Source organism: Coturnix japonica, chromosome 2, assembly GCF_054131305.1.
Source record: "Coturnix japonica strain WE chromosome 2, WE-NBRP24, whole genome shotgun sequence".
Classification (NCBI taxonomy): Eukaryota; Metazoa; Chordata; class Aves; order Galliformes; family Phasianidae; genus Coturnix; species Coturnix japonica.
Window position 1 is genome coordinate 5940873 of NC_140664.1, and position 15516 is coordinate 5956388.

The window sequence follows — 15516 nt, forward strand, 5'->3', positions numbered from 1 at the left end:
CAGATTACTGGGACAGAGATGGGGATTAAGTTTCCTGTACCACAGGGTCTTTAAACACTCCTGTGTGGGAAAGCTTGAAGTGTGATATCTTATTTGAAGGCTGGCAACCACCACCTCATAGAGCCCTTTGCTCTGATACTGCTGCCCTGCTGTTGCTTATGCTGTGCAAATGTCATAACTGCAGATTTATTTTCACTGAGGAGCAACATTTGGTTACAGGCTGAGAATGCTGGTTCTAATAACTTGGGTTATTTCCAAAAAGGTTAAATAATAATAATAAAAATAATAATAATAAAGAAAAAGAAAGGCAACAATCCAAATATGTATCAAAAGCTGCACAACCCACCGAGACAACAGGGACCTGAACTGAGATAATAAATAATTGGCTCTGAGTGGACATTGGAGAACTTAGCAATAGGCTAATAGGAACAATACATTCATAGACACATTAAATAAGGCAGTACTACTCAAAGGAAAGTAAATAATAAATTGCAATTGGCTAGGGTTTTTTTTTTGTTTGTTTTTAATATACACTAGGACACTTTTTGAAAAACAAATTCCTGAGTACGTTGCCTGCTCTTGAGATGTATCCGTAGCAGAACAAAAGATCTGCAGGGATGATTAATAAGTAGCTCTGTTTCTCAAGCACTGATTAACAGCATTCCCACTTACACAATACTCCACTTGAATTAGCAGAACAGGATTGTCAGTGAATGGCACTAATGGGACTGGTAGCAGAGCAGCATGAGGAAGTCAGTTCTTTCCTGTAAGCATATTCTGATTATCAGGAACTTATTTGTAATCATCTCACTTACAGTCTGCATTTGTATGAGCAAGAAGGCAGAAGAGGGAACACAGACTTCATGTTAAGAGTGATTATTCATTATTAAATTAACTACTATATTAACAACTGCAATTATTTCAACAGCAGTACATATGGGTTGATAAGGATGTGTCAGCAAACCTCAGACAACCAAATGAGGGCTCTAGCATAGGAGTTCTCCCACATTCCTTTGGGCAAATCATACCTGACAGGCCTGTTTTTCCCTTTCTTCCACTGCTCCCTCTCACAGCATCCAAAGAGGAAGCAATTAACAACTGCATGTCCAGATTTAAGAACACATTATGTGGGTCCAAAACCTCCTGAAGCATATAAGTCTATGAAGTGGAGGAATTTACTTCCCCTGACTCTGTAAAAAAACCCCACAGATTCTGATAGCATCCTATAAGAATCAATCAGAGGTGCAATGAACAGAACTCTTACGATGGTCTTTTGCCTGTTGGCTGAGGGAGAAAAAAAGATGTGACTGTTACTGACTTGATAAGAAAAAGGAACAAGAAAACATGCTGTATGTTTTTTAACCTTCTTCTTATGTATCTTTACAAAATGGAAAGAAGGAACAACCTCTTTTGTTTTAGATTGCTCTTAACTACCTTGGGAAAATATTGGACAATTAGCCCAGTGTACTAGGTAATGAAGAATGGGGGAATATTTGAATGGAGATGCATCTCCCTATCCCTTCAACTTTTTCTTTTTCCTGCTATGTACAGAATCAAAAAGATAAAGTAAAAGAGGCCTGAAAAAAGGCAAATTTCACATCCATCACAAAGAAGGAATATCTGAGGAACTGCTGGGAAGGTTATGGAGTAAATTCATGCAAAGGCACATCTTCCCAGAAGCATGTGATGGACAAGAAGGTGACTGGCAAGAGCCAGTATGAATGTACCAAGGAAAAATCACTTGTGATCAACCTGTTTGCCTTCAGTGGTGAGACGACTGCCGTGGTAGGGAAGGGCATGGGAAGTGCAGCTGATGTCATGCACTTTGACAAGAGTGGTGAACTTGCAGTCAAACTGGAGACAGAGTGGTTGCATGTGGACTCCACAGTGGTAGGAAAACTAGGCTGCACTGAAAAGCAGATGGTCATCTGGAGTTTAAGGGTAGTGGTCACTGGGTTAATGCTTTGGTGACTGCTAATTCCTTATGGCGCATCTCCTTAATGTACCATACCAGAGCCAACAAAGTAGCACAGAGTGCACTGTAAGCACGTTGGTTTAGAATAAATGTGTGAGTTGGAATGGGTCCAATTAAGACAATACAGTGCAAGGCAAGGCATTCAGGTGAACCTTACAATGACGTTACTGCATTACAGAATCACAGAACAGTTCAGGTTGGATGGGACCTCTGTAATTTATCTTGTCCAACACTTCTGCTCAAGAAATCTTGCCTACAGCAGCTTGCCCAGGACCGTGTTAATACGGAGAACTATAATTAGTGCAAACGTTGGGGAGTTATGAGTCAGTGTCATGTTTTATTGTTTCTACATGTTTTTCTTTTCTGTGTTTAATCAAATATATACATATAAATTTCATTTGGCCTAGAAACTCCAGGCTTGTCCTCAGATAAAAAGCATACTTTCAAAATATGTTTCTTTGGAAAAAGTCTTTGGAATAAGTTTATTTTGAACTGAAATTGTAACTGTTCCAAACTCTGGAGCAACCAGTTTTCTGGGAAAAATTGAGTTTCTGAAGAACATCCAAATTAAGAAGTTCAACAAAAACAAAAAAGTCCACTGAAAACTGCATTGATGAAAAAATAAGCTTGTTTTGGCTGTTTCTCTGTATAGTGCAAAATGATCTGTGTCCATTACCTCTTCCTTAACACAATAGAATTTGAAAGTCTGCAAATTCGTCAGATGTTAAGAGCCATAGGAATATACTGCCTTAGATTTCCATTAGTGGAAGTGCTGCATGTTTTCTGTTTTTAGTTAAAAGATTTCCTACCCATATTCCAAAGGAGAACTAATCTTATTTATACAGCTCTGGATAACTGGAAAAGTACAATCAAGGCTTTTATTTTCTTTCTATGAGGCATCTAATGGTTATTACTGGGGGCTAGGTACTAATATTTTAGCTACTAAGCTGAAATAGGAAATATTTTACTTTCTTTGTGCTAAGTTTTTATGCATAGAAATTCAACTACATTTTCTCCGGTCTCCAGTCTTTCCTGTAGCCAATCCCATTTAAATGTTTCCTTTAAGCAGCAGCCAACATTAATCTGAAAGGTGATTCAATGATTTATACATAACCATAAATTTTCTCCTGTATGAGTCGGTTCAGCCAATGTTGAAGCTAATCCTTAGATTTAAAGTGCTTATGAGCAAAGAAAAGTATGTAGTGATGTTTAACAGAAAGCTCTGGGAACAAACACTAGCTATGGAAACACACAAGACAAGAAGGCCACGTCACAGGAACATCTGAAGTGGAAGGCATCAAAGGATAAGTCTTTTTCCGCTCAACCTTGGCCAGAAGGAGAGGAGGAAGGTGGGCAATAAACAGAGTTACGTGTACCTCTCTCATCTACTCCTACTCAGTAAAATTCACTCTATGCTGTGTACCAAACCACATCTTCCACAAATTACTATGACAGCTGCTTTCTGTGATTTTTTCCAAGTTTCTATTTATTTCCAAACCATATCAATTGCCATTATTTTCACTGTATCAACAAACCTAGATTTGGAACTGAAATATAAGTGGGAATCACCATGCCTCACTTCAGACATCTAGAGATTAAACATCCAAATGAGTCTAATCACCCACAAAATCACGGGGAAAGAGCCTGTTGCTTTCAGAGGATGAGACACCTGATCCCAATGTACTTCTGCCTCAGGTAAGATGAGTTATCATTTGAGCTCGTTTCTCTTGGTTGACTGTGACAGGAGTCTGGGCAACTAGTCTCGAGTTTGCCATCTGAGTTTTAGAAGCATAAATTGCCACAGTTATTAGATCATTATTGCAGTTATTAGATCACTCAACCTATTCTCCTGTGTAGAAAAACACACAGAAGCCTGTTCTTGTTTATGTAGCTTGCTGCTGTGGCTAACCCCGCTCATGTGAGCCTAACTTCTCATTTAAGACTGCAGAGCTCTTGCACCAGCATTAGTTCTTAGTTTTTTTGCCATTGCTAGATTAGAGTCATTTAGTACTTTTTATTCTATCCCTGCACACACAATTATAAACCACAATCAAGCTTTTTCAAGTCGTTCACAGTAAGATTTCTTATCTCATTTGAATTATTGTTCTGAAGAGCACTTACCAAGCACTTTAAATTATGTACACATGCATGTAAATACTACTCAGGAGTACACAGTGACCTTTCAATGAGGTACTGATTGTAGCATTATGAACATTATCTGCTTATAACTTTGAAGGCTACAACCAAAAGTTAATAAGGTTACTACTGCTCTATGAGGGATGCCAATGCCAGACTAGTTAGTACAGATAGCTCAGTTATCAGAGATCATGCATGGTACCCACATTTTGCTGTTAAAGGAAACCCCTCTGACCTAGGGCAGATCACTTCAACTTCTTAACATTAGATATATCTAATTCAAGAGTAAACCCCATGGAATCATGTAGGGAATACTGTCTGCCAAAATATGTTGTTTTGAAGATTAGCAGCTATTACATGGCCTCCCGGACTAGCTCAGGAAAGCTGTGCTCTGCAGCATAAAGGCTTTTTTCTTCCATTCCAGACTTGGAAATACAAATGGCTTTTAGTATTTAAATTGCTTTTTTAATGACCTTTTTTTTTTTTTTTTTTTTCCTCCATCCAGAATTTCCAATTCATTAATATACTTATTCTAACTTCCATTTTCTCCTGTCTGTAACAAATATAATAAAAAATGTAAATGCAGTCAATGTTCACCATAAAACACATCAAGAAACTGCCACAATTCCTTACACGTTACAGACCTTTCAAGAGGAAGAACTGCCAGAGGATCCTTCTCTGCTTTCTCAGCTTCTACTCATAGAATCATAGAATCACAAGGTTGGAAAGGACCTACAAGATCATTTAGTCCAACCATCCTTCCATTACCATTGCTACCACAGGCTACTAAACCATCTCTTGTAGCTCCTCATCCACATACTTCTTGAACACTGCCAGGGACAGCGACTCCACCACTTCCCTGGGCAAGAAAATTCCAGTACCTGACCACTCTCTGAGAGAAAAAGTTTTTCCTTATGTCTAATCTAAACGTCTTCTGGTACAACTTGTGGCTATTTACTCTGGTCCTGTTTGTTGCCTGGCAGAAGAGGCCAAGCTCCTCCTCATCACAACCTCCCTTCAGGAAGCTGTAGAGTGCAATGAGGTCTCCCCTGAGCCTCCTCTTCTCCAGACTAAACAATCACATCTCCCTGAGCTGCTCCTCATAAGACTTGTGCTCCAGACCACTCACCAGTTTCATTGCCCTTCTCTGGACATGTTCCAGAGCCTCAATGTCTTTCTCATAGTGAGGAGCCCAAAACTGAACACAGTACTCGAGATGTGGCTTCACCAGAGCTGAGTACAGGCGGATGATCACCTCTCTGCTCCTGCTGGCCACACTATTTCTAATACAGGCCAGGAGCCCTTGGCTCTCTTGGCCACCTGGGCACACTGTCGGCTCATATTCAGGTGAGCATCGACCAACACCTTCAGGTCCCTTTCCTCTTCAAAGTCATCAAGCCACTTATCCCCAAGCCTATAGTGCTGCATGGGGTTATTGTTGCCAAAGTGCAGGACAAAGCATATCAATCTTAGAGGGTCTCAACTGCTGATAGAACAATGATAGAATAAGTGAATCATGAAAAAGTACACACTTATTAATATACTGGATAACTGAGCGTCATCCCTGGTATATTTCTGGTTCAAACCATCAGAAGTTAAGAAGCTTAAGTGCAGTAAAAAATGAAATTATAAACTGAATATGGTTAATTTTTGCATTTGAAAAATTCCAATAATTCCAGACAACCTCCACAATCCATCTAGGAAGTATTCACCATAGTTAATGTATACTTGGTCCTCTCATTGGCTTTCAAGCCTGTGATCAACTATCCTGAAGGGTCTAATGAGTTTTTTAAAGAGTAAATATTCATATTGCAATATAAACATTACAAAATTATCTAGTAGAAACCTAAGGTTCATGAAAAGTACATGTAACAGAGCAATTCTGTAGCAGTCCATTGACACTGGAGGCAAAAGGTTGCATCAATGGATTTATGAGCTGGTAACTGAATGATCAGGAGAATTAATTTCAGAACAGATGCTTCTTTCATATACATCCTCAGTGACAGAAGCGATTTCTGTAGAGGTGGAGTCTGCATCTTTTCTCTAAGTAGGAGGTACACAAGAAATAGCCACTTCCAAATTAAGAAGAAACAGAACCACTCAGAAGAACAAGGAAATAAGACAATATTAAATGAAGATGCATGGTGTGGGGGAGGGGGCCAAATCTTTCACAGGCAGATCAACAGCATTAGCACAAGTTACCACTTCAATCCTTTGCCTTAGGAAGCAATTAACAACTCTGTTTGTTTGTTTGAGTCAGCAGTTGGAGCAGTTCAGAATGTTTTCCTTTGGAGGGGAAAATCACTCTAAGGTCAGTAAAATAACCTTCTCTGACTCCACAAAGGAAGGGGCCAGTATTTCAATTCAGATAAAATTCTTCTATCTTGACTTTATACATCACTTAAGCTGTGTTACACCAAATTATTCCGGGCATAATGAACTGTGGATAACTCCAGTTTTGCAAAAGCAGAATCTGACCCCATGGACTGATTCACATGGGATTTCTCTCAGGGTGGTAGGATTAGAACCTCGTTTAGTCAGGAACAGCACAGTAGCTTTCTGTCTTGAAATAGCATGAGTTATTTTGATATCTGGATGTAAACATTTCTGAGAAATTTTATCCCACACACTAATTAAATCTAAATTATTTTTATTTCATAAATCACAAGTATGATGAAAACTGGAAATTTCCATAAAGTCTCTTCCCTCATTTGCTATTCTTAGTAATGTCACCATTTCATACTCTCTTAATACTTTCCAATAAGGAGACTAAAAAATAACTATACAGCAAAGCAGCTTTATTTCTGCCCTTGGCTAAAGTTTCTGAGCATTTTAAAGATCCAAGCTAACAGAGATGTGTGCTCTCAGCTTGTAGCTGTAGAGACAGCCTGCCTGAAGACAAGCACCAATACACTGTAAACTCATTCAAGGCTGCACAAACATTTATCATCTTACCAATATGTGCTTTAACACTAACTACCTTCAATAATTTCCTTTACCATAGGGGATTTTTTTCCCCATTAAATAAAATGCAGCTGTCTTGGAAAAAAAATTGCTGAGCTAGTGAAAATAACTCTCAGCCTCTTGAACCAATTAATCTTTTACATAAACTTGAAGTCAAAGATACTCTTGAATCTTGCTGTGCATTTGCTCAGCTGTGACAGCATTAAGGTTGCTGGACATCAGTTATTTGGCAATTTTACCACCCAAGGGCAGATTCAGTACCATCAGCATATTAAATATGTTTTTAACTTTGATAACTATTTTCATCTTTAAAGTTTCCATTCTCTTACCCAGAAGGATGAGGAGTTCACACTTGAAAAGTACACGCAGCAACATGTTTTTAGGAATATGGATAACCAAGGTTTCATTCAACTCATCCACTCACAGGCTGTTTCCTTAATTTATGTACCTAAATGTGGTGAGACTACTACTGCTATTAGACACTGAAATACACTGTTGGAAAGACTAGGATTCAGATTGAAGATGCAGGCTCATGTCTTTTTTCCAAACCTTTAGGTAATGCATCATTAGGACCTGGTAACACAGAACCATAGGGGCTTCTGTATCACAGTAAAGGTGGGAGTCATCAATGACAGCACAGGCAGGATGCACCCAATGTTTCCAACACCCATACAGGTTCTTGATGTGAATGACAAAACACTCATCTCTTCAACATGTCCAAGATTTCACCCAAAAGAGATCACAACAAATACATGATTGCACTTAGTAAGAATAGGACTCGGCAGTAACAAAGATAATGACTCCCAGCACAAGTTTTTAGTAGAATTAAGCAATTGCTTTTAATACAGAATAGCACAGTCAGCTCACTTTCATTCAACCCTATCAGTTCCCATGTTAGGCTACTCAATGATTAGAAAAGATATCAGAATTACTGGCAATACTAGATAGCTTTGATAGTGCCATATATTAAAACAAGTCAAGTCATACTGGCCAGACATTTCAGTATCAGTGTTAGGAAACTCACTCTGTAGTGAATAACTTACTTATTAAATAGTTCATAATATTCCTCAAATGAGATTGTGCCAGTAGTCCTGCTGTTCAGTCCAAACTGCAGCAAGTGAAATTGCTTTCTGCTTATCAAAGTTCCAGCCCCCCAACCTCTTTCAGGATCTACAGATAGTTTTTATCCTTGGCCAGCACTTAAAATGTGCTGTTCCACACTGGAGGCGCCTGTCTGTCATTTGTGACGAGAATCCATTATAATCCATCTCTGGTGCTTACTCAAATGTTTTTGGAGTTTGCTTTTAAAGCATGTTATTCATTTACTATTTACTTATTGCTTGCTGTGGAAAACATTGCAAAAATGCAGTTGTAATACACTGAGAGATGACGGCAGGGAAATTCTTTCCCAACTTTGAGAGTAACAAGTAAAAATCAACTTAAATATTCAAACACTGGAGGTAGACATTTTTTAGACTATAATCAAAGTTGTTTGTTTGTTCGGTTTTGTGTGTTTTTTCTTTTCTTTTTTTCTTTTTTTTTTTTTTTCCCGCAAATTATTACTCAAGACATTTGCATCAGTGTAAGCGTTAACATGAAATCTTAATATTCCCCGGATGCCCAATAAATTTCTAATCCATTCTTCAATAAGTCAGTATTAGAAAATAATATATGCTGAAGAGGAGACACTTGGTGTAAAGATTTTACCTGACATTGCTTATTCAAAGTAAATTAGGCTTATCTTGCAGTTTTTGGTGGAATGAGACTCGGTGAATGTAAGAAAAATATATCTGATGGACATGTAACAAGAAGGGGACACTCGTGTGTTTTTTTTTTTCCCTAAATATTATTTGAAAAGCACAAGGACTTGAATTATCAGAATTTTATTTCTGTTTCAAATTATCACAACCACAACTGAAATAAAGCAGAAAGCGTCGAGTAAACAGAACTGTAAGATACAAGATTAATCAAAGTGTAAAAGCCTCATCCAGGACTACTGCTAGAAAACCAGTGATTGCTTATCAGAAAAAACAATTCTATGCAAACACCAAGTGAAAGAGAATAAGCGGCATAATACAACAGACAGGAATTAAAATACCATGTCATACAAGTTTCTGAAGGAAACTGGATTATCACTACTACCCATGAGTTTTGTTTGGTGCTTATGTTTAGCTAATACATAAATTTCCTGAAGAAACACTGATCCTCAGTTTAATTTATCCACGTTGTTCATATATCAGACAATCTATTTCCAAAAGCATATTTAAAGTCTAGTAATGAGAATTCATACACACTTAAGTTTCTGCATAAGGCTAAAAAGAGTCACTACAGGAATGTGAAGGTGCATTATTGCTTTGTAACAGGAACTTAAATGAAAATTCTTTATTGAGATCCAAGTAGAACATTTTGAATCACTAAACAAATAAGGGTTCATATATACAATTATTTTAAAAAGTATATAACATTATACACTTTAAGGCTTTAATACAAGAAATACAGAAACAGAGTTTTCATACTCCGAAGCCTGTCTCATTGTTGCCTAGGCACATGGACAAGTACAATGTTCTAAGCAGTCAGTAATTAACATGGCAGAAGTTCCTGAAAAAGAGAAAAACAGAATTTATTTGTACACAATCTGAGAATAGCAAATACTAGTTTTCTGAAGACTGTGAGATTACAGGCAGTAGGATCAGGAAATAATGTGGACAATAAATACATGCAGAATTAGGGAAACCATTGCAAAGACTGCTGTCATTGAATTCAATGCAAGTGTGATAATGGGTTCAATGAAAGCAGCTAATTCTGTCACTATAATGATATTTGACCAATAACAAAGCAAAACAGGGACACCTGATTTTTATTTTCGTTTTTCTCTCTAAACAGAACCAAGAAAATTAAGGTTTATAGAATTTCAGGACTGTATTGAGGAGAAAGTGAATACATTCATCCTTCATACAGAAGGTACTAACAAATGCAATCAAAAAATACATCTTGGGTAGGCAACCCAGAAAGCTGAATTCACTTCTGATTCACTTGTTCACCTACTAGCCAAGCCCCACCACTAGCCATTTTAGGTTTAAGCCACACAGTTTCATCGTATATCAAATGAATAACTTAATGATTTATGCAAAACATCATTATCTTTCAGTAGATAAAAAGGGCCTATAAGAAAGAAGGGGACAGACTCTTTAGCTGGATCTAACAGAACAAAGATAAATGGTTTCAAACTAAAAGAGGGGAGATTCACATTGGACATAAGGAAAATGGTCTTTTGCAATAAGGGTAGTGAAGCACTGGAACAGGTTGCCTGGAGATGTGCCGGAGGCCCAGTCCCCAGAGAAACTCAAGGTCAGGCTGGACAGGGCTATGACAAACCTTATCTACCTGTAGGTATCTCTGTTCACTACAGGGGAATTGGATTAGATGACCTTCAAGGGTCCCTTCAAACTCAAACGATTTCATGATTACATGGTGTTGAATGTGTCGATATAGATTTAAACAGGTTCACCATGTCTATTTTAAAAAGATGCTCCAGTTTGCTGCAGCAGTTCCAGCAACTAGTTTTTTCTCTCAGTTATTGAATCTTTGCCCTTTGAACCTGAGTGGGCAGAAATCTTCTCCAAGCTTTCCTAACCTTTATAAGGTCCTCTACTTTAAATCTTTGTAGTAGTCTCAAAATTGTTCTAAAACCATATTTGTATGTACAAAAAAATCCTTTAGCTTGTTACAGTTGCCTCCTAAATATACTATGCAATATGATGTGTGAAAAAATATTTTAAGTATGCAGCTCTAAGTCATGTCTACCGCAGGCACTGAGTGCATGGGGTTAGCAGTAAGAGTAACTGGTCCAAATAGGAAGCAAAGAGAGTATCTGTGCAAAATAGTTCAATTATTTCTTACTTTATGTATTGGATTTATCAGAAACAGCACAGCTAGCTATTCTATAGCTAATGTTTCTCAGCGACTTGCTCTCCATTTGTGCCAGAATTCACTTTGTGTCTTGTGCAGAAATGCTCACCTTTAAATCTTTTTAGAAAATGCTTTATTCAGCTTTATAAAACCACTTTAGACAAGCCTGCTGACCAGATCAGGATTTTAAGTTCCCATTTGAACATCAGTAGCATAAAATTACATTTAGTTTCATTCACTTTCTCCTGTGATGAAATTCTTAATTAGCTGAAATGCTATCAAAGGTAAATATACCTTTTATTCCCAGTCTGAGATACATTTACACAATAAGCAGCTAGAGGACAGTGTACGCACACCCGTACAGTTTAATGCCCTGTTTAATGACAATTTAAATTCATGCCTTTTCCCAGAGGAACTGAAAATGTCCAGTGATTTTGACCGTATTCTATTTCAGTACCTGTAACCATTATGTAATTAAACCCTTATGTATAAAAATTCAAGGACCCGATCAGAAGCTTCATTATTTATCTAATGATTTCAGAGATGAGTGAAGATACCTACCAAAGCATCAGAAGATTAAGGTTTTTGTTTTTGTCTTGGCTGTCCAAGGAGTTGAGTTTCCTGACAAGAGAAAAAAAAAACAACAACACAACATTTTACTAAATCTGAAATATTTAAAATAAAAAATAAAGAAAACAATATAAATCCAACTACAATAGAAACTTAATGATTAACAAAGCTTCAGATAACATTTGCAATGTTTACGTTACTAGAATTTATGGAAAAATAATATCTTACAAACTACTGGTTATGAGGTTTTACAGTTGTTTAATAGGGAATAGTTTGTCCACATTTAACTATCTAAGCTAAGGATTTTAGATTACTAACACAAATTAAACGTTTTAAAATGAGAATTTAGGTGCTCTTAAAACCTTCCCTACATTCTGAAATGAAACTCTCTAAGTTGTAGTCTCCCTGTTTTTATTGGTTAAACTAAAATAAATTAGTGAGATTAAAATCTTATTGGATTTATTTACCTTTGCAAATGAAGACCGTTTTAAGGGTTACACATCCTCTGCCTCTGACGAAAGCGACCTCAATTAGTCAAGTCAGAAAGTCTTTAAAAGCTTTGTGTTTATTGCTTCCAGCACGGAGCGAGGTGGTCATTAACGTACCAAAATTCTCATAAAAATTCCAAAGTTGCACTAGTGAAAAAACGCTCAACAAGGTGAAAACTAATCACATCGTTTTCAGTAAATTCATTAGCTATTTTAACCCATTTTTTTTTACAAAAAATATTTTGATTTAATGTGGCACTCAAGCAGATCCATACCATTTGGATACTTTAAACAGCATTTATATCTACGGTGAGTATGTAAACGTACATTTAAGTTTATACCTTTTTTTAAAAGAAAAAAAAAAAGTTGTGCAATGTTTAATATAAGCCTTTTATGCTGATCAGTGTTAAATTGATTTCTCCCTGTTTACTACTATTTATGGAGTTTTATTATAAGATAGACCATAAAATTAATCTCACACACACTGATTTTCTTTCAAAAGTTTATTTAGTATCAAGCAAGGGTAAAACTTTGCTTAACACTACAGAACATTTCAAGACTTGAGTTACAAAATACCACATTATTTGCATTTGTAATTTGCTTCCCTTTTTACGCATGTTTGCAAAGAGAAAAAAACTAGCAAATGGCTGAAAATAAAAAACTAAAAACTAAGTTGTTGAAAACCTTTAAAATAAAAGGTTACGCTTATGTTAAAAGAACGGACTAACATATTTAGTAAACCTAGTTTAACACTAGTTAATCAAAGGTTATTTTTTTGATTACCTATTTTTCAAATACAGTCTGGAAATAACAAAGTTCCTTGTTTTACATATCTTTCTGTCCAGGTTGTTCTGTCAACAAAATATTTTAAGCTCAGTCCATCCATTCAGATTTTTAAGCGTTTTGATTTAATAAAAAGGGATTGTTCATAGAAAAAATTACTTTGAACAGTATACAGGACTGGTGGAGATTGGATATTTCACAACATCAGACAGTACAATCAGTATCTGGCATATGGCTGGTCTCTGTAGACTCCTTTTGTCGTCCTTGCTGAAGGCGCCTTGTGTCTTGAGTTGGTCCATTCCTCTTGCCCTACAAGAAGGGAAAACACAATTAGAACTCTTTCAGTATTCTCCAATGCTGTACTTTCTTCTTAATTGTGAAATTAATCGAAACACTATTTTCTGAAACCAAGGTATACAAAAGGAAGTTTAACACTTGGTCAAAAAAGTGTGGATGCAACAGATCTGAATGAGCTAGCTTAGTCGTTCAGCCCATAACAGCATGCAGTGTGACAAGACTTAAGGTGAAACTATCTAAGGTTCTGGCATTCATCTAAGTCTGCATAGTGCAAAGGCAAAAAATGCCAGGTACATTAACAGACAAATAATTACACTAGAATAAAATAATTGAAGGATTTCAGTTACATTTAAGTGACTCAGAAATATTTTTATTTTGATCAATAGCAATTTAGGCTTCCTTCATATATGCTATCTAACAGTGAAAAGCCACAGCTTCACTGTAAATACTTGTGGCTTCTAAAAATCTCAAGGCAAAATTGAATTCCTTGAACACTCACTTCCTCTAGCTGCCAAGGAATGAGGGTACATTATAAAATTAAGGAGAAAGATTCATCACTTGTTTGAATTTTGACAACAACAACAAAAAAATCTCAAAAACGTGTGCTATACTCAGTGCTTCATAATTCTACCATTTTCATGGTCATAGATATTAAGACCAAGTATCAACACATCTTATTAAATGAGAATCCGAAGTGAAGTCAGGGATTCATAACAAGAGGAAAATCCAGGACCAAATGCAGAGTTTAACAAAACATGACTTAGGCATGCTTTAAAATGTAAGCACAAATCAGAGTACCTTATAGGTACTCATTTAGGTTAGAAATAATTCTTTACAGAAAGGGTAGTTAAACACTGGAATAGGCTCCCCAGGGAGGTGGTCAAGTCACCGTCCCTGGATGTGTTTAAGAGCCGTTTGGATGTGGTGCTCAGAGATACGATTTTGCAGAGGGTTGTTAGAGTTAGGGTACTATGGTTAGGCTGCAGTTGGACTTGATGATCTTTGAGGTCTTTTCCAACCTGAGTAATTCTATGATTCTGTGATAAACCCTGAAAAAAAAGGAAGAAATCCCAAAAGCAACCACACACATTCTAGATCTGTCTTCTGAGAACTGCTCTGCACTAAGCATAAAGGTGTACAACTGAATCCAGTGATATCCAGAAACGAAATGTCAAATCTAAATGGCTAGATATAGCAATATAAAACGTTTAAGTCAATAGAACAAAAACACTACAGCCAACAACTGAAGAACCTCTGTATTTCTTTGAATGATAAAACAACTTCCTCTGATGGCAGATATCTGCCATCAGCTGACACAATTAGGAAATCAATAATTTCAAGAGTACAATTTCATCACCTCATTATAATAGTCTAATTCCAGCTATTTTAATAAAAAGAAAAGCACAGCAAGGCTGGAAGAATTAAAATTTACCTTAGCCATCTGGTAACAGTAATATGCATGAAAAGCAACCTCTGAGGCTTATTCATTACAGTGAAAGCAAGGCTTGTATTAAGCAGAAGAACCCTGGCTACACAGTAAAGGCAGCTGGCTAAGGAATAAGAAATAAACTATTCTAGCTTTTACGTACTGCTGCAAAGAACAGTTTACATACAAAAAAACCCGCAGCATTATTTAGAAGTAAGAACAGTTTGAGGGGACTACATGCGTATTTTCAAGCACCTGACTAAATGAGTACAGTGGAGTCACAGTACTTTTCATTATGTAAGTAAGTACTTTCATCATAAGTATTGTACTTCTGCATTCTTTAAATACTCTTAGAAATATCATACTTACTTTGGCAAAGAGTTTAACGAAAAAGTAAATTTTTCACTTGCATTTATCTATCTATCAACATCAACTGAAAGTGATGTGGGATAAAGAAATTTGAAATTAGCACTTCTTTTGATGAACTGACTTTTCTCTTAAGCAAAAAGAACTATCTTAATCAGATGTCACTGTGAAAACTAACATATTAGGTATATTTACAGAACCATAGAATGCTTGTGTTGGGAGGGACCTTTACAATCTGCTTGTTCCAACCCCCCTGCTATAGGCAGGGACACCTCTCTTTAGACAATGTTTACTTATGACAAGGATCCTGGTTGGGGTAATTTTTGTTTTCACAGAACATGTTTTAAAATATAATTCAAGAAATACTCATAAAGCTCTTTTAAGTTCTAAAATCCTGTCACATGCACAACTCAGAATCATAACTCTCATACTGTGTACTAGCAATCCTCAAATGTCTGATATTTGAATGATCTTGTTTTTAATTTCTCTGATCTCTAGCCAGAGATTTAATATTTATCCCTTAAGCAAAGGTGCCTTTTAACATGCTTTATGCCTCTAATCCGTAACAGATTTCTTTAATTAAACCTGTCACTACCACACTT

The 15516-nt window shown here is 36.6% G+C and overlaps 1 protein-coding gene across 3 annotated transcripts in view; it reads right to left on the bottom strand.

The window, feature by feature from the left end:
• Positions 1-8942: 8942 nt before the first annotated feature.
• KHDRBS3 (KH RNA binding domain containing, signal transduction associated 3) overlaps positions 8943-15516 on the bottom strand; it is a 76903-nt gene continuing 70329 nt past the window's right edge. For 2 of the 3 annotated variants that reach the window (XM_085536927.1, XM_032442911.2), the window contains one exon: positions 12531-13134. In XM_085536927.1, coding sequence (XP_085393053.1) covers positions 13043-13134 — 92 coding nt within the window. In that variant the 3' untranslated portion in view covers positions 12531-13042. Of the gene's footprint in view, positions 9674-11545; positions 11606-12530; positions 13135-15516 lie in introns of those variants that run through there. The other variant, XR_004306295.2, reaches the window with a different exon arrangement.